This window comes from Phalacrocorax aristotelis, chromosome 6 (assembly GCF_949628215.1).
Source record: "Phalacrocorax aristotelis chromosome 6, bGulAri2.1, whole genome shotgun sequence".
NCBI lineage: Eukaryota > Metazoa > Chordata > Aves > Suliformes > Phalacrocoracidae > Phalacrocorax > Phalacrocorax aristotelis.
This window is the reverse complement of record NC_134281.1, coordinates 42,324,322-42,342,917: the sequence shown is the minus strand read 5'-3', so window position 1 is coordinate 42,342,917 and position 18,596 is coordinate 42,324,322. Positions and strand designations below refer to the sequence as shown.

General features: G+C 39.0%; 1 protein-coding gene across 6 annotated transcripts in view; it reads left to right on the top strand.

The window, feature by feature from the left end:
* PATJ (PATJ crumbs cell polarity complex component) overlaps positions 1-18,596 on the top strand; it is a 156,530-nt gene that overhangs the window by 99,470 nt on the left and 38,464 nt on the right. For all 6 annotated transcript variants that reach the window (XM_075097400.1, XM_075097402.1, XM_075097404.1 and 3 more), the window contains 3 exons: positions 3,120-3,211; positions 12,546-12,618; positions 16,011-16,103. In XM_075097400.1, the coding sequence (XP_074953501.1) occupies positions 3,120-3,211; positions 12,546-12,618; positions 16,011-16,103 (258 nt within the window). The remainder of the gene's footprint in view (positions 1-3,119; positions 3,212-12,545; positions 12,619-16,010; positions 16,104-18,596) is intronic.

Sequence of the window (18,596 nt, the reverse complement as noted above, 5' to 3'; positions counted from 1 at the left end):
TCATTTCATGCCAGCTCAGACTCTCGTAGACCTTTCTTGGTTCTCTCTTTGTATAGTAAGCAACTTGGTAGGTAAATGATTTGCACTTCATTTTTCATGAATAGGGGTTTTATTCTTGTCCTTGCATTGTCCTTATTTAACTGATGAACTTGCATGTTGTTTTGACCCATTGAAAATAAGATGGGAATATTGTGACGTTGCCAGTATGACCAAATAGCCTGTATGACACAAGGCTGTAAGACTTAGCCAGTTATTTCTTGTTTGAATGAAAAAACCTTCTAAGAACACAAAACCAAAATCCAATACAAACATTTTCAGTAACAAAAAGTCCTTCTGTAACCACTAGTAAATTGTTCCTGGCCTCCATTATCATTATTGTTTTAAACAGCATTGGTATATCAAATGTGAATGTAAATATTATGTTGTAAATGAAGAGTGGAAGGAAAAAAATGCAGTATTGAAACAAAGCTGGCTGTTCACTTTAGAAGGGTGTATGAACACACCAGCTCCAGAGAGGTGCATTAATCTAATCAAGATGCTTGGAGTGAGAATTTTGACAGAGTTAAATAGCAGATTATTCTACACACTTGGAAGCCTCTGTTGCTTGCATAGATGGCAAGATACGGAACAAGCTGAACCACGAACCTGAACTAACATCATGACTTCAAATACAATTAATTTCTATTTTTTTTTCTTAATCTTTAAAGTTTTGCCTTCTTTTTTTGGACAAAAAAAAAAAAAGAGGTTATATACGGCTTTTGAATTAGTTTCCATGTTCATGTTCACAGGTATTAGGTGTAGGTAAATGTTCTTCCACAGAACGTTATCATCTTGATGCTTATTCCAGTCTGAATTGTCAAAGTTGAAGGAAGACAGCTCTGGTAGTCCTGGTCCCTGCTGTCAGAGGAGGATGCTTTCCTTCACCACCTTGCTGAGCGTTTGCTTCAGCTTAGTTGTAAATCTGAAAATCATCAGGGTACAAGTGAGACTGATCAAGGGTTTTGTTAATCTCCTTGACATAGTCTTTCCCCCCCCCCCCCATAATACTCAACTCAGCTTTTACTTTCTTTAAATGTATTGTAGTGTTCATATCTACCTTATGTTTGGCATATGATCTTCATGATTGTAGTTTGTGCAATATCTGAGCTGAAAGTTGAGCGTCCTCTTGGGATACCTTTGAGGCAGGAGACATTAATGAAGGGGAGCTGAAGCCCTAGAAACTCAGGACGTTGCAGGCTGGGTGAGGTGGAGCATGGTATTAAACACAAGCCCTGCCTGTGAAAAGAATGAAATGCTTTAAATATTCAATTTTTACACTGCAGGTTATTTTTGTGGTACGATACTGAGTATGCTTTGCATTGGCTTGGAAGTTACTACTGTGTTAATCTCAGAGATGCTGTTGTCCTTGTTGAAGTCCCACTCACTGAGCATGGCACTGGGACACAGTAAGCATCTTATTTTCCTCAAACTGGGAAAAGACTTCTATTTCCAACAGAAAGAAATGTCCTGAAGCACACACTGTATTAAAGCCAAGCTATTTCCCTCTGAAAAACTGAAGCATTTGCTTGCACAAAGCAAAAGTGTCCAAAGTAGTACTTGGTGTCTGTTGCTGTGCTTAGATGTTTGATCCATCACAGCAGAAGTGATGTGGCATGTCCTTAAATTGTCCTTTGTTTCTATGGCTATCAGTTCTGTTTCCTTCTGTGGAACTGGAGAGTCAGCACAATCTTAACAGCAAGTTATCCTAAACTGCCCCTTACCTGTAGGTAAGGTATAGGAGTGTCTGCCTGAAAATCTGTGCTGTTGTCATATGATTCTTCTCAGATCAAGTAATTTTCCAAAAATCTGGGGACAAGACTTAAAATCCATTCTATGGATCTGTGAAAATGAGTAAAAGATTTCTCTCATTTGTGGCTTGCTAATAGGACTAAATTAGCTCTGTATTGGTTCCTGTTTTATGTTGGTCTAGAATAAAACTTGGAATGTTTTGCTATTAATACAGTAGTTTTTCTTTGATAAATTGGAGTATAAGATGTTGAAAATGTAATATCTTAGAATGCGTTCTAAGGCTGCAATTCTGTGTTCCATTATGGAATCAGTATGAGAAAGAAGATGTTCTTAAAATCAAATTAGGATTTATCCTTTCAAAAGGAATTGCAAGAAAGCTGATAAGAAATGGTTAAAATGTTGCTGCCGAGTTGCAGACTAACCCCCATCCCCCTCCAGTAGTTGGCTGAGGGAAGGGGCAACAGCCTTGGGCAGTCCAAGCTGACCAGTGCCCATCTCCTATGCACTTATCAAATGATGTCTTTCTGCAGCACAGCTCTGCCTGAGCTCTGGTAGCCTCAGCTCTGGTATTTCTGTCTCTACAACACTGTACAAATAGGTATCTGTATCAGTGCAACGTTGATATGTAAGAGCCTCAAAAGGTATCCAATTTATATTTTGCAGACCTCATTTTCTTTGAGTCTTATCTCTCTATCCCACAGTAAATTTGGAAATCTTGGTGATCTAAATTAAAACAGTGCATACTTCATGGTTCAGCCCCAGTTGTCAACTAAACACCATGTAGCTGCTTGCTCACTGCCCCCACCCCTGTGGGATGGGGGAGAGAATCGGAAGAGCCAAAGCAAAGAAAAACTTGTGGGTTGAGATAAGAACAGTTTAATAATTAAAATAATAATGATAGTATAATAAAAAGGAAAAGGGAAAAAACCAAAACCACAAACGATACAACTGCTCACCACCCTCTGACTGACGCTGCCAGTCCCCAAGCCACGATTGCTGCCTCCCTCCCCCGGCCAGCTCCTCCCAGTTAACATACTGGGCATGACGTTACATGATAAGGAATATCCCTTTGGCCAGTTTGAATCTGTCCTCTTAGCTGTGCCCCTCCCCTCCCAGCTTCTTGTGCACCCGGCAGAGCATGGGAAGCTAGGAAGGTCCTTGACTAGTACAAGCACTACCCAGCAACAACTAAAACATCTGTGTGTTATCAACATTATTTTCATACTAAGTCCAAAGCACAGCACTGTGCCAGCTGCAGTGAAGAAAATTAACGCTATCCCAGCTAAAACCATGACATCCATTAACACAAAAATCTCATTTTCTTTTAACAGATAAACAATCAGATATTGTATGGAAGAAGTCACCAGAATGCTTCTGCAATCATTAAGACTGCCCCATCAAAGGTCAAGCTAGTTTTCATACGGTAAGAACAGTTCTCATAAAAAAAATTTGTTTGTGTTTTGTCCTATTACATTACATATTTACATATTTATCCTGTTTTGCAAATGCTGAACTTGCTCAGTTCTCTTTGAAGTGTAATAAACCTTTTTCTTGACTATTTATCTCAGGACCGTTGAAGAGTTGACCTTAATAATGTAAAAAAATAAGATCTAATGTAATTGAATGTCTGTTTTAAGAGTGTCTGCTGAAGACTGGAGCTGTCCCTCTGGGGTCTGAGAGCACCCTGATAAGAACTTCTTCCCCTAGAACTTACTAAAGTGCTTTAGGTTGGTTCTGCAAGCACAAATACAGCGTGGGCAGCTTGCTTCACCCAGACTGCCAGAAAGGAGTGAAAATGGTGCAGAGGCTTGGGGCTGGAGAGGGAGCTGCTGTGAGGAAAACAAGCAACTATGAATGGAGTAGATGGAGCATTGGCTGGGTGGATGTGTGAAAGATGGCTTTGTATGGGCGTCTGAAGAGGATTTTTAAAATGAGCTAGGGCACATTTGCACAGAGCGGGAACCTGACTTTGACAAGGAGCACTGGGATGGCTGATGTGGGAGGGAATATGCTAAAACAACCCTTCATCTGCAAAAGGGCATCTTTTCTTTTACTCCAAGCATGAAAATTTTTCCTCTTGGTCTGTATGTGAGTTAAGGACACCTCCATGCACTCAGTCTGTAGTTCAGGAAGTGGTACTCTTATGGGCCTGGGCACGAGGTCTGGGAAGGAGCTGCCCCTTTCCCAGAACTCATATATACTTTAATATATAGGAATTTCATAAATGCATCTATTTCAGCTGTGACTTCCGTTGGGCGCTTATCCCTATGCCATTTATAATGTGGTCTTCCCACCAACATATACATCATACTTGATATCGCTTTATATTCTTTGCTCATACACAGCTCACCTGTGAACAATATAATAATCTGTGGGTGAATGCATATAAATGTGTACACTTACTCACGTGGCTATGTCTGGTACAGCGTACACAAAAATGATGGAAGAGTGGCATTAGCGCAGTGAAGAATGAGTTGCTATACTTGGCAGAACAGAGGATCTGGAGGAGATTAATGATCCTGCCTGCAGCTCCTGTGTTACTTTCCCCAGCTATTGAAAATTAAATGTCATGTACAACTACTCACTCACCATTACTTAATTGCATGTGGCAAACGTGTCTGGTTGGAATCTCCAGAGGCAGAATCACAACTTATGAAACCAAAACCCAGGGCTGGGTTTAGTGTTGTCAAGTGTCACAGAGAGCATAAGCTTCTTGCAACCTGCCCTGCTTCACCGAGCACTGCGGCTGGCTGCGGAGCACTTAGCTCTGCAGGGCTGCAACAAAGGGTTTGTGTTAGCTCGAGTCACCAATGGATTGGCAATCCTTGGTGCATGTTTTGTATTGTGTTTAAGACATAAAGATCATCTAAGTTCTTAGTCATGATTCCCATTTTCAGATTGTCCATGTAGAAGTGAATTTCAAGGCAAAAAGTTTTCTTAATTATCATAATTAGTAGATATTGGAAATACTATTGGATAAATCTTGTCTCTAGAGCTTTTAAAAAAAAAAGTTTCCATTTTTAAATGCTGCTTCTGAGGTTGTAAACGTATGTCTTCACACTTCCCAAGAGCACACATCTTGTCACTGCTCTCGGCCTTGCATTAGAGTACACTGACAACTGATGGGTCTGGTCGCTTGACCTGAGCAGCCGTTCAAACAGCAGTGAAAAGAAATTCTCCCACTGAAAGAATGTTGTTAGTTACTAGAGCACTGGCTCTAACACAGAAAGAAAACTACTGTCTCCTTTTTTTAATATATGGTCAACTTCTTGTAGTAAGAGGGGTGTTTCAAAATTTTAGCAATGCTAAATCAGTCCGTCTCTCTCAAAGGCGAATTTTAAGGACAAATGAAGATAATTTTCTTTTTTTCATGCAAGAAGTATTCCATAAGCCCATTATGTGTTCATGCTTCCAGTTCCTATACCTTAGACCACGAAACCAGTGGATGTGATAGACTGAAAACATGAACCAAAATACAGTGCCAGCACAGAAGTCTTGTCTGTGGTGCAGTTTGGTAGGAAAGGTTTTTGCTTGCTTTATCAACTTATTTCAAAATTATAATATAAAACTGAGGTATTGAAATGCCACCTCTTTAGTGCATTGTGGTGCCAGCTGTAGTAAGAAAGAGCAGCAACAGGCGTCTTGAATCTCCATCCATCTCTTGTACATGCATGTGCAATAGCTTTTCCAGATGAGAACAAAGCACCTAGTGTAGCAGACTCGGCTCTCCTGGTAGGTTTGCTGCTTGGCTGATTTTAGATGTGTTCCTCTGGGCTCTAATGATGTGGAAAGAGCAGGATACTGTTATATTTGTTATGCTTTGAAAATGAGGAGGAGTCAGTTGCAACAGAAATGCTACTTTCCTCCTCCCAAGCGCTGTTACCAGTGCAACTTCTAAAGTAGGCGGCCTGTAGCATAACATGGCCATAACACGTTCTGGAGCACATAGTAAGAAGGGGCCACAGCTCACCACAGCAAAACAATGCATACTGCAGGAGTTGTGAGAGAAATGGGTTTGATCTTCATGTGCATGAAGATATTAATATTCTAATTTCACCAGTTAAAGGCCTGAGTAGGTTATAGTTTTCCAGAAACACTTCATTCTGCAGCCTAAAAAGTTCCTGCATGCCTGACTGAGCTGACCTAGGATATAAAAGCAAAACTTTGGGGTTCATGGACTATTACTAAAAAGTGCCCTCTTTGATATCCTGAGGCCTTATTTTCCTCAGATGAAGGATGCTCGGCGATAAGCATGCTGCTTTTCACTTTGAAGCAGGAAACAGCATCAAGGTTTTCCTATTTCTGGTGTTTTGGTTCATGTGCAGGGCAGGGGGATGTTTCCATAAACTCCTTAATCAGTTACGAAAGAAGCCCAGAAATTCCTGGGCAGAGAAAAGGCTTTCTGTGAGAATGTCATTAAATAACTTGGATTTTGTTGCACCCACATCTATTTTTTCTAGGAAAAAATAAAGAATAGACAGCGTCCTCAGTCTTTTCGACTTTTTACTGAAATCCTAACTTAACATCTGCACTATAAAAATCTGTTCACACTTTTTTATACCCAGGTAGTGTTACAATTGCATTCCCACCCTTTCCTGCAATTTTTGCTGATGAGACACAGTGCAGTAAGTGCTGTGAGAACCATAGACGTTCCCTTATATTTGAAGGTTTCTCATTCTGGTTATAAGCATCTTTTCCTCAATTAAATTGACGATGATTATTTAAAACAGTTGATTTTGGCCAGATTCCAAAGTATAGGTCTTAACACAGCACTGTTCCCCAGTGTCCCAGTGGCCTCATTAATTACATGAGCTTGTAATAGCATCTAAAAGATTTGCAGCTACAGTGTTGCTTTACTTTTTTTTGTTTGTTTAGATTCAGTGCTTCTTGTGCCTTGTAGCCTTCTACAGTAACAAACTTGAAGGCATTTAACCTGCTCACCCAGTTAACAAACAAACCCACCCACTGCCCAAGTGTGCTAAGATTTTCCTGAGACGAAATGACTCAGTCTGATTCCTTTGATTAATGTCCAGTTGCATTTTATCTGACCTCAAAGTCTTAAAACTGCTGCATTAACTTCCAAGCTACTGTAGCAAATATGGGTTGTCTTTTTGATTTCTGAATATCAGAAATAAATAATAATTTGAATGCAGCTTTCCAAAGCATATAAAGGAGTCTGGCAATTGAAGCATTAGTGGAAGTCAGTGGCAATAGGACATGTAAAGGTATTTGTTGCCTTTTGAAATTCTTGATTTCAGTCTCCAAAAACAGGGATTAGCGAGGTAGTAATCTGAGAAGGGGACTTGTTTCTTGCAGGAGGCTTTGTGCCCTAGTTCCCAAAATAGAATGGGGTTTGTATCCACTGTGGGTTTTGTTCACGCGTTGTCAGTCCATCCTTGTAAGATGCATAAGAAAACAATATAAATTGGTTTTACATCTGTAGTAGGGAATCCAGTTTATATCAGAATGCTCTTTTACAGTGAGAATTTTATGATTCAGCAAATTCAATGTTTTTTCCATGCTCAGTTAACTGCCTTTAATCTGTTTTGGTGCTTCAGTGTTGGTATAATAAGCAGATCAAATATAGTTTGAATGCTTACATCAAAGCAAATGCCACTGATTTCAAACCACCATCTCATTGTGTTCAGTTCTCTGATTCATTCTTTGGTATACCTTTATTCCTTAAAAGAAAATTGTCTTGTGCTGTAATGAAACGTGAGAAATGCTTTAAGAATAAAGTCTGGTAGGATTTTGCTTATTTAAATACCACCTGTTAGCTGTCCAGAGCTGTCCTCCCACAGTGCAGTCATTCATTCTGTTATCACTGCTTTCTGGTGATGGGGTTGTAGCTTCTCAGTGGAGCCCACAAATCTCTGTCACCTAATCCCTCCTTCCATTTCTAGGTGTAATTGCAAAGACTAATCTCTTGTTATTTATGATGGCACGCAAAGGAGAGAGATCCTCATACTCTGAGGACTGGTAGGGCGAGGGCAGTAGCTAGATTGGCCAGTTCTTGGTGCTGTTTAACAGTCTGCATTGCTGTGACTTTGCTACTGAGTCTTTGCTCTTCTTTTAGAGCCCCTATAAGTCGCATTGTATGTTGTGTGCTAGAGTCTCAAATATTGTCAAGCTTTAGAAATTATTTTTGTTTTAAGTTTGTTCTAGCTTACATAATTGGTCATATTTCAATAGTATAAACTGTTTTTACTTGCTTTGATTGTTTAGATTCTTTCATGTGGGAAAGCTTTAAAAAATAAGCTCTTGCCAGACACTGTATGCAAGTTTGAACTCTTCCTGTTTTCTTTAGAGCAGTTTCCTTCTTGCTGTCATACACATGTGGGAACAAGTGCACAGCTGAGGAAGTTAAGTAATTTGGGTTCTTTCAAACCTTTGATGACCTAAGCTACAGTTTATATGAACATTAGTTGTTCATTTAAAATATCTGTATGCATCTGGCTCTCACATAGTTAGGAGTGGATGGAGGGAAAATAGAAAACGAGACTGTTCTTGCTGTTAGTATGAGAGATTTTTTAAGAAGGTGCACAATACAAAGGTCTTGCTTTGACCCAGCTGAAGGAAAAATCCAGCGTGCCTTTTCAGTGGCAGCTTTCCTGCAGCTCCTCTTTTCCAGAGGAATATCTGGAGGAAAACAAAGATGAGAAAACATGAGATCCTGATTATTTGGGTTTTTTTTTTTTAATACATTAGTTGAGGGCAGTGTAGATTTTCAGTAATCTGCAGGACTTTATGCCCTGGTGCCACAACCCGTGGGAGTCCTAAGGGTTACTGGCAAACATTGTTCATTCACTTGCTCTCCAGCTCTGTTCCAACTAAGACATCATGCAGCTGTGCAAAAGTTGTATTTTTCTGCTGATTCTCGATGTACTTTGTATTCCCCAAAAGCATCCACAACCCCTTACAAAACTGTTGTCAAATGATCTTTTATGTGTTGATGATGTGTGTAGTTGCAGATAGTTTGGCAGGAGGTCCATCTTCCTTAGTTTAGACATCTAGAGGTCAGCTGGACTTCTGCGATTAGTGAAAAGTTGTCAGGAACCTCCAAAGAGCAATTCCATTCATCCTGTCCTAAATTAGGTCTTTTGGGTGCTGGGATGAATTACCCCTCCAAAACTATCTTAGACAAGATGGTCTGCTTTAGACAGGTAGTGAATCTCATTCAGCATGCTCAGTAAGTATTTTCTTAGCATTACATGACAGTGAGATTATACCATCACAAACCTGAGAGATGTAAGTAAAAAGGAAAAAAATGAAATGTTCTCAAAGGAAGACAGAGAACCTGAACTCAAGAATTAAAAGTCTGAGGTTGATGAGCAAATGAAAAAAAAAAAAATAATCCTGACTTGGGCTGAGGCTGTGACTTCTGGTTATTATCTTTAGAAAAACAACTTTCTGAATGCTTCATAGACTATTCTAGCTGCGTGACATTCCTCCAAAGTGCCAGAGACAGCTTTCTGGTAAGTGCAGCACAGCGTTACAGGGCATCTGAGCTGAAGCCTTACAGCACACAACTTTAACTTCCCTTCAGGCTTACTTTCTGCAGTGTGGAATGAGTAATCCCTTTAGATTTATATTTGCATATTGCTCTCTTAGGGCTTTTTTATTTTTTGTGCCAAGCGTTTATGGTAGTTAATTATTAGTCCATAATAACTGTATTTGTCTTTGCTTAAGCTACACATCTTCCCCTTCATCAGAGGTGCAGTTGTTAGAGCAAAACATCAGAAGTTCTTCTCTTTGGTCAGCGCGAAAGGATGGGGAATGACCAGGAGTCCTATTTAGGCTAGAAAGGAAGTAAAACGTAGTAAAGTATGGCAATCTAATCAAATAAATCTGAAAAGGTATGAGCTCTTCTAAAGTTTAAGGAGTCTTTGCCACTTAGATATTGCTTTCATCTTGCTTCCTATGTAGCTGTACAGGCAATAGGCACTCTAACCTCCAAGCAGATCTCATTCCCATTTTCACTCAGAAACTCATCCTGAGAGGTTAGAAGCAATAAAAGTGTTTGTGGGAGGAGTGATGAATTCCTTCCCCATTCAGTTTATATGTAACTGATGAAATATAAACAGCTCTCTGGTGCACAGGCTCAGCGAGGAGGTGGGCTGCCATCCCAGCGCCTTATACAAACCAGTATCAGAGCTGGAACACGAATGGTGGATGTTTATCATTTCTGCAGATAGTGGAAGGGGAGTGTCTCAGCCTCCCTGATGTATAATTTGCATTGTACATGGCTTTGACCCTGCAAGTATGAAGCTGTGTCTTGACTGTGAAGGGTTTAGACATCTTAACCTCAAGCAATATTGAGCACTGGTAACTGAGAACAGCTTTCTTGGAGGTGGTTATGTAGCAGCTATTGGCAAATACGTTGAATGCTCATTTGCAGTCACTGTAATTTGAATATGATGTTCAGACTTCTAAGCTGTCTGCTCCAGCATCAAAAGAAAATGATTGCTCCTTTTAGCTGTAAATAAGTTCATGTTTTAGTTGAGGACACTTATAGAAGTGGAGAGCAGAAAGAGCAATTTATTATTAGATCTGTCACTTTAAAATATGTTCCCACTTTGATTCTGCTTTGAAGCATTCTCCTTTGAAGCAGCTTTAAAGTATTTAAATATGTACAAGTCCTAGCAGGGGGAGATTACAAGTTGTGACACTTCGTAACCTTGGTTTTTTATTTTTTGCATTTTTTTGCCCACGGAATTATTATAAGTGGGTTTTTATTGCTTGGAATAGAAATGGCCATCCATTTAAAACTGCATAAAAATGTTTGCCCAGTGATTGGAAAAAAAACATTTTGTGTGTATACATGAAGCAGAAACTAATTTGTGTAATTAGTTATACCCCACTTTATCATGCAGATCATGAAGCTTCTGTCTATCAGTTCTTAGAATGATATTTCTTGCAAAAGTTTATATGTACCTTGTTATTTTCAAGTTTGCTCCTAATTGCAAGGCATGCAGCATGCATTGTAAGCTACCGAAGTGGTGGTAGTTTTCATGCTGGTTTTGCTTCATGTAAGCTATTGTCAGAAAAATCTCTACAGTCATGTAAAAATTGCTGGGACTCTTAGACACCTTACATTTTCAGGTTTATTCTTATAGGTTAGGAAAGCAACATAATTAGACTGATTTCTCATTAGGATAAGAGGGGGGAAAATATTGTTGCCTAATATGCCTTACGGGATAAAATGGACTTCGAAAGTGTGAAACAGTTAGGAAATTCATGGGCTTGATTCTGTGCACTCTTCGGATTTCTGTCTTGGCTCTGTACATACATGATTCTGCATCATGGGACACACTGGTTCTGATCTTAGCATGGTTTCTGACTCCTGCAAGGCTTTGAGCAGGGCTAAGAGGAGAGGCTGGGAGCAAGTACGAAAATGAGCAGCGCAGAACCAATTCCTTTGAATTGTATGGATGCCTGGTTGAAGATAAGTAAATGAATTCACCAACCTTTGCCTGCAGGATTTATCATTTCAAATGCCTGTGACTGAATTTCCCATACACTGCTCTGGTGAGGCAGTGTTGTCTTCCAGTGATCCTAACGTGCTAGCTTCATGTGTTTAACTCTTGAGGGCTAAAATGAGACTTTTTCTCTTCCAGGCACATCTATAAAATGTTTTTAAACACACACTAGTTTAATATTTTATTCCAGAAATTAAAGAGGAAAAAAATTGTGCTTGTCTTACGGTGACCTGGGAGGTAGACAAAACCAGAAATCAAACCCAGAAGACCCACTACATAAGTCATTTCATCCCAAGTTCTGTATCTGCAAAGCAACAGTGTTACTGCTTCCTCCCTTCTCTTGTTCTGATGAGCGGAGGCTCTGTGGTAGTACTGAATCTTTAGCAAAATGGGGTTTGCATCATGCTCCTGGCTTCTGTTCACCCCCAAAATATAGAGGTGCATCAGTACAGTTTTTAAGCAAAATTTGGAATCTTTTTAATATGCCTCAGATTTGCCTCTAACAATATCACTGAAATCTCATTTTACTTGGATTGGTTTTACAGAGGCCAAAAAACTGCAGAGCCAAATAATTTTAAACAGCAGTTGAGGAAAAACACTAGCAAGGCAGAATGCTATTTAATAAAGAAAAAAAAAAAAGGCTTTAGAAAGTTACAAAGTAATAAGATGTTGACTTAGGAATGCATTTTAAAGAGGACAGAGGGAAAGATGCCATACATAATAAGCATCTTTGAAAAATAACGTAACTTATGTATAGGGGGAATCAGCATTCATCTGGGTTTTTTTTCTCCCTACATTTTATAAAAGTTCTTCCAAGTTTTTACACAATCTTTTAGAAAGACCACAGAAAATATGAACAACAAAGAAAAAGCAATCCGTTATAGTAAAACAAGTATTGTATTTCAGTAATGTGTATGTCAGTCCGTAAACAAACAGTTTACAAATGTAGACACTATTAGAAGAGGCTAGCAAAGTATTAGCACATCTGTGATGTGTAGGGACCATATACTCCAACTGCATCCTCTGAAAATCCACACAAAATTAGATTTCCAAAGAACGTGATGTCAGTATGTCCCAGATAAAAATACTGGGTCCCAAGAAGGGATGTAATCTGTTCTCTAGCAAAGAACAAAGGCAAAACTGAAGTCCTTTTCTAAGCTCTAAGTTCTAGTAAGAAACAGTGCTAGTAAGAGAATTTTCTTAACTGGCAAAACCAGCTCTAAAGAAAAGCTTGGCCATTATGGTGGTTGTTGTAATATGTTGTTGTTTGTTTTACAGAAGTGAAGATGCAGTCAATCAGATGGCTGTTACTCCTTTCCCATTGCCTTCCAGCTCCCACTCTTCTATTGAGGTAAGGTCTGTGGGGTTTTTTTTATTAATTGGGGATTTCTAAATTAGATAGAGTAATAATAATTAGCAGTTCATTATAAATTCTAGAACCTCGTCTAATTAAACCCTGAATCGTAAAATGCTTTGGGTAGGAACTTGACCTAATAGGGATATTTTCCCATTTCTTTTTCTATTGGACTCATTGTTACTGAAAGGGCTGGCATAGCATTAACAACAGGTATTAAACAGAGTATTGCTGCTGTACAGAAGGAAGAAAAATCTCCAAATGAAAACATTGCCATCTCCTATCCTGCTCCTTTATCAGCTGGTTAGAGTAGTCACGGGAAGGATCTTTTGCCTGGAACATGGATATCCTCCTACAGAAGAGAAATGAGTATTTTCCAGGAGAAAGCTCCTGCCTTCTAAGTGTCTTTTCCCCCAGAACACCCTCCCATCAGCATGTCTAAAAAAAAAGGTAGTAATGATGAGCGACTAGCTAGGGTAAAAGAGGTCACCGTATACATGGTTTGCATTAAAAGACCCCCTTGAGACAATCCCAGCCTAACTGAGAGCCCTGGTCCACCACTTTGTCCTGTGCCCCAGCATCAGACTCTCATTCCTGCTTGTTTTCTTCCTGAAGGAGCAGACAAGGGCTATTTGAGCAGTGAGCTCTAGTACGCAGTGTTGTAGAGTACAATCTTCCAATGCAAAAACTTCCTTTGTGTGGTAATCTTAAAAATGTTTTTCTTCATTATAGTTGCTATCTCAGCCCCAGTGTAGACTGATTGCTCTCTTGTGCACCATGAATCCCTGCAGTGTCACCACATTGATATCATTTTGACATCTCGATACGGTGTAACTAAATTTTCTAGATAAAGTACATGGTTAGCCTTGCTGTTGCTTTTTAATTCTATTTCTATTTGAGCTAACAAAGCAAAATATGTTTTATAATTCAGTTGGGGTTTGGTCTTGCCTTGAATTGATAAATTAATGTGTATTGAACTCCTGGTATTTCAATAAGCATTACTATGATCCTACAGCACTGGTCCACACCAGGTAATGCTGGATGAATCTCCTGTTTGCATGCTTGCTATTGCTTTCCAAATTATATCGCCACTGATGGCTACTTCCATGCAGGCGTAGTGCAGTGCAAGAGCTGCCTAGTTTTTGTTTGGATCTGAGCCATTTTCAGACAGTGCTTTGGCGTTTCATTCTCTCCTCCATAAAAGCAGCCTGTCCCAGGTGCATCTGGTGGATTGCAAATTAGTCTACAATTTATAGAGCCCAAGTTCATTTTATTTTTGTTGACTCTCTAATACCTGCGTTTGTTCCCAGCTTTATTTATGTCTTCAGGATGAACCACAAGGCTTTGTTTACGCACATTCTGTGCTGTAGTCAAATGAAACTGTAATTAGACTCTACCAGCATGTGGAAACCAAAATGCTCAGCCTTGTGTGCAATGTTTGCCTTTAGTGGTAGGTGCTCGTGGGTTGAGTTTCACTCAGTAATGGCAAGCCCTTACAATTTACATTGTGTCTGTTTTATAAGTAAATGCAGGTTTTTACTTCTAGCTAGTATCTTTTTATTATATAAAATAAATGTAAGCAACAAATACTGTTGTTGTACGGAAATTTATGTTGCTTTCCTTTGTCAGCTGTTCCTGTCTTCAAATAAAGCAAAACAAAACTGGCTGTTGAAATTATATCATTTATATCTTCAAATATCTTTGAAATACCAAATAAATATGTAACATTGTGTGTTACGTACACTGTACATGAAACTTGTCAGACCATATTAAATAGCCTAGCTAGTATAACAGACTAACAGGGTGCCATAGTTACTGTGTACTATTGTGCTAATTTTCTTTATCTTATCTCTTTATCTTCATTAAGATATTCTAATATGGAAAGTGATAAACAGTAAATATGCCTTAAAACAGCGTCTTGCTTCATTGCCTGGAGTTGCAGGACAGGATAAGACTACGTTGTGGTGTAATAGTGTAGGCAAGCCACCAGAAGCATAGTAAATATTAGTTGGTATAAAATATGTGTTTTTAAAAAGTTTCATTCATCAGAAAGCCACAGGATGAGATATGTTGTTGTAATACTGAACAGAATGAGCCTTTGTACAAATACAGAGGTACTTTACCTGCTTAAATGGTCATCGAGACATTTGTGTCATTCTCATTGTGCACTTAAATGTAAATGTCTAATGAAAATTCAGAAATAGCTGTAGATCTTGATATTTCATTTGTTGCACATAGTCCATTTTGCTTTGCAAGAGAGAACAGCTCCAAGTTTGGATGAAAGGCTTAAGTGTATTGAAACTACTTTAAAATAAAGTAAATCAAAATAATAGATGAAAAATCTTTTCACATTCAGGACCTGGTTGGTTTGAAAAAGGGAAGGAGTATTAACGTGTTACATTTTACATGTAACCAAATTAATGATAATCTAAACTTTTAAATTCTAACAATGTTTTTGCTTTTCAGATCATCTTTTCAGGTGCCATTTTCTATCTTGAATTGTCGGTATGGGAAGGAAATAATTTTCTGTTGCAAGCATATGCTTCTTAAATATATGCTAGTTATTATCTAGAGAAAATACCAGAAAATCCTGATCAGACAAGCTTTTCTGCTTAGTATGGTGCTATTTTATGTTTCAAGGGCCATTTATGTTGGGAATCCTCTACAGAAAGAGAAAAACTTCATGCAGGAGAAACTTCTGGAGCACATCTTCATAAAAATACCTGTCTTTTGGGCCATTCCTCTCATTTGCTGGTTCTCCAGTAGTTGTCAGTGAATGTTGTTTGCAGTATTCTCACAGTAATGCAGAACTACCTGAATCCTGAGGCTACATTTGCACTTCAAGTTGAGGATTGTGCTCCAGTGCTGGCTTAAGCCTGCTGAGTTTGGTGGCCATGTGCTCTAACCAGAAGAGCTTCAGCTTTACCAGTTCCTCCAGGGCGGAGCACTCAGTCCTGCTGCTACCGACCTGTTCAGATGGTATGAAGGAAACCGGGCTTCTTTTAACGCGCTGAGCATGCGTGAGACTCTCCCTCCCAGCAGAAGTCTGGAGAACGCCTCTTAATAAAAACTCAGCAGGTTTCACTGTTGATAGGGGTTAGTCTGGCCTTGAAAGTTGACCCAGATCTGCACCTAGGTGCTAGTATTGGACTACCTTGTGGTACTTTGGGCCAGCCAAGAGGAGACCAAGGTCTGTCTTTCAAAACTTGTATCGCTTATTTGTCTCCTGACATTGGGATGCTTTAATTGTGGATCTTTTTACTTTTTCATGCTGCTACTTGTTTAGAAAAACAAAAGAAAAGGTAAAATTGTCTAATTTTTTTTTTTAGTTTAGCTATTATGGGGGATCATAGCTCTGTTTAAGAACTGTTACCAATCCTTTCTGCTAGGATCATGGTGGCACTGAACCTCCAAGCAGTGAAGACAACTTGAGTTTGGAAGTTGTCATGAAAAGCTTGACTGATGAGGAATCCAACAAAGCTGTAAGTGACTTAAAGCAATATTTAATGATGATTAGAACTTAGAAAATGGAGTCTCATTGGCTTGACTTGTTTTCTCTCCACCTTTGTGGTGGAGTTTTGTCAAATAGTATCCAGTACATGTAAGTGCAGAATCAAGCTCTTAGCTTTACGTACATAGACTGTTTTAATGAACTAAGCAGTCAGTATAATTTGTTAAAACATTGAGATAAGAGTTTTTATGTAGTGTTTTGGCCCTCTCTTGAGTTCTTTCTCAGCGAGGGGATTGAGTTTCCACTCTTGCCATCCATGTGGGACAAACTTCAGAAAAAAGTGTGGTCTGTAAATCGTATTCTTATTTATATTCATAGCTTCATAAATTCTAAGGCCAAAATGTCTATTATCATAATCTAGTCTTGCCTTCTGAATAGCATAGCTATAGAGTTACTCTCAGTAATTTCTACATCAAGCCCATAACTTATGGTTTAATGTGGTACTGTCAGTGTGCACTGTAATAAAAACTGAACTTCTCATTGATACACATGGAGGTTTTTGTGTTTAATATGTCAGGATTCTGCATTATCAGGAAATCTGAAAGTCCTTCAGGGTGCAGCTCTAATCTCTTTTTTTGGACTCTATGCTAAAAGTTTAAAAGGGAAAACTACTAAACGTGCAGAAGAGTGACTAACCTAGAGGTACAAAAAATTGCTGAGACAGCATTTTTGTCCAACAGTCTACTACTTTTTCAAGGAGTGCATTGGCTGAGACTTGCAGTGCACACACACTTTTTGTGTGCTGTCATCAGCTAAGGAACTCTGACATTTCTGGATTTCTTTTTTTTTCTCAGATGTCGTCTTCTTCCTGCTCCATCACGGTTTTTGCAGAGAGTCATGGGTTTTGCAAACATGAATTGAATATACATAATGTTCTATAGCTAATAAGTATTTAACTAACGAGTCTATGAACTCCAACAGTTAAGTGTTATGTGCTATTCAAGCATCAGAATTAACCACCCATGTAAAATGGATTGGTTTGTGTTCCTAATGGATTACAAAAAAGTTGGATTATTTGTATTTGGTAGCCTTGTGCAGAATCCTCCTTTGATGCGCTGGAATGTAAATAAATCAGAGTTTTATTGTATATATTTACAGGTGTAATTCACCTGGTTTTATTGTTGTTCTTGTTCAACTTGGCAAGAAACTTTTGAGGGACTATAAGGTAATATGAAAAATTGCTCAGAGACAGAAGTGGATAAAAATATATAAAACGCATTGTACAAAAATGAACTCTTGGTGTAGGGTATTGTGCTGTGCAGCTTTTTGAAAGGTATTAGAGGAAATGTGAATTTAATGGGGGGGGAAGAAGGGAATTTGCAGCGGTCCAATATAGGTGTGGATGCTGCTGGAACAACAGGGAGCCCAGAATATATTGGCAGCTGCTTCTCAAACCTGGAGCAAGAAGAGAACTGTGGAGACAAAGGGTAGAAGTTACAGTATTTTGGACTGAAAGGTGGAAAAAAGAAAAATATAAAGCAGTAAGAGTTGTCCAGGACAGGTCAATGGCAGAAAGGTAAGAGAAGACAAAGGGATGGATTTGTTGACAGCCTCTAGGGGAGGAGAACATCAGTACAGTACTTAGTTTTTCTTTCCCACTGTCCATACCAAGCTGTCTCCTCTTTCCACTTAAATTGTTCATGTAACAGCAACTGGCTGCTACTATTTACTTTTTACCTTTGGAATTCAAAACGCTTTATCCAGCAGGCAAGTATTACTATCCCTACAGTGGCACAGAGGGGAAGTGGCCTGTCCTGGGTCACTGATAAGACCAGGAGGTGATGAGTGTGTCACTTTTCTGGCTGCTGCATAGCCCTGCCTTCCTTCAGTGCATATTTGCTTAGAGGTGACCCACTGATTTTTCGATTAGATAAATAGATACTGAAAAGTTAAGGGCTAGGAGGTGGATTTAGAAAAGTATTCAAATGCCTATAGATCCAACTGCTCATTCCATAATGCCTTCAGTTGGGCCAACCCTTGGTTTAGAGGCATAAATAGATGAAAAATAATGGCAAAAGCCAGTTTTGTAATTTCAGAGTTTTCTTTCAATCAGGATTTTGAAACTACATGGCAAATGTATCTATCTGTATCTTATTTTTGTAAATGCTGGTGGTTGTGATCAGTCCCTTCTGACCAGAAAGAAATGGGTTTTTAGTCATATTGGCATTAAGACTTCAACACCGCAGTACAGTGCAAGACAGCTAGTTACTTTGAAGAAAAGTGTTTTCTTTTGCAGGCTTTTAGTGACTGTTGAGGCAAAAGAAAACAGTGCCTTGTTTTTCATAGCATGGTGGTCACTTCTAGAGCCTAATGCTACTTCACCATTGTTACTGAATTTCTCAGTCATATGTCAGGAGAAATCAGGAATGTGAAACTCAACAAGTAAGATCAAGTTCACTGAGTAAATAAAAAGTATGTACTTATCAGCAGAGATCTTCCACAAGTATGTACAGCTCAAAGCATG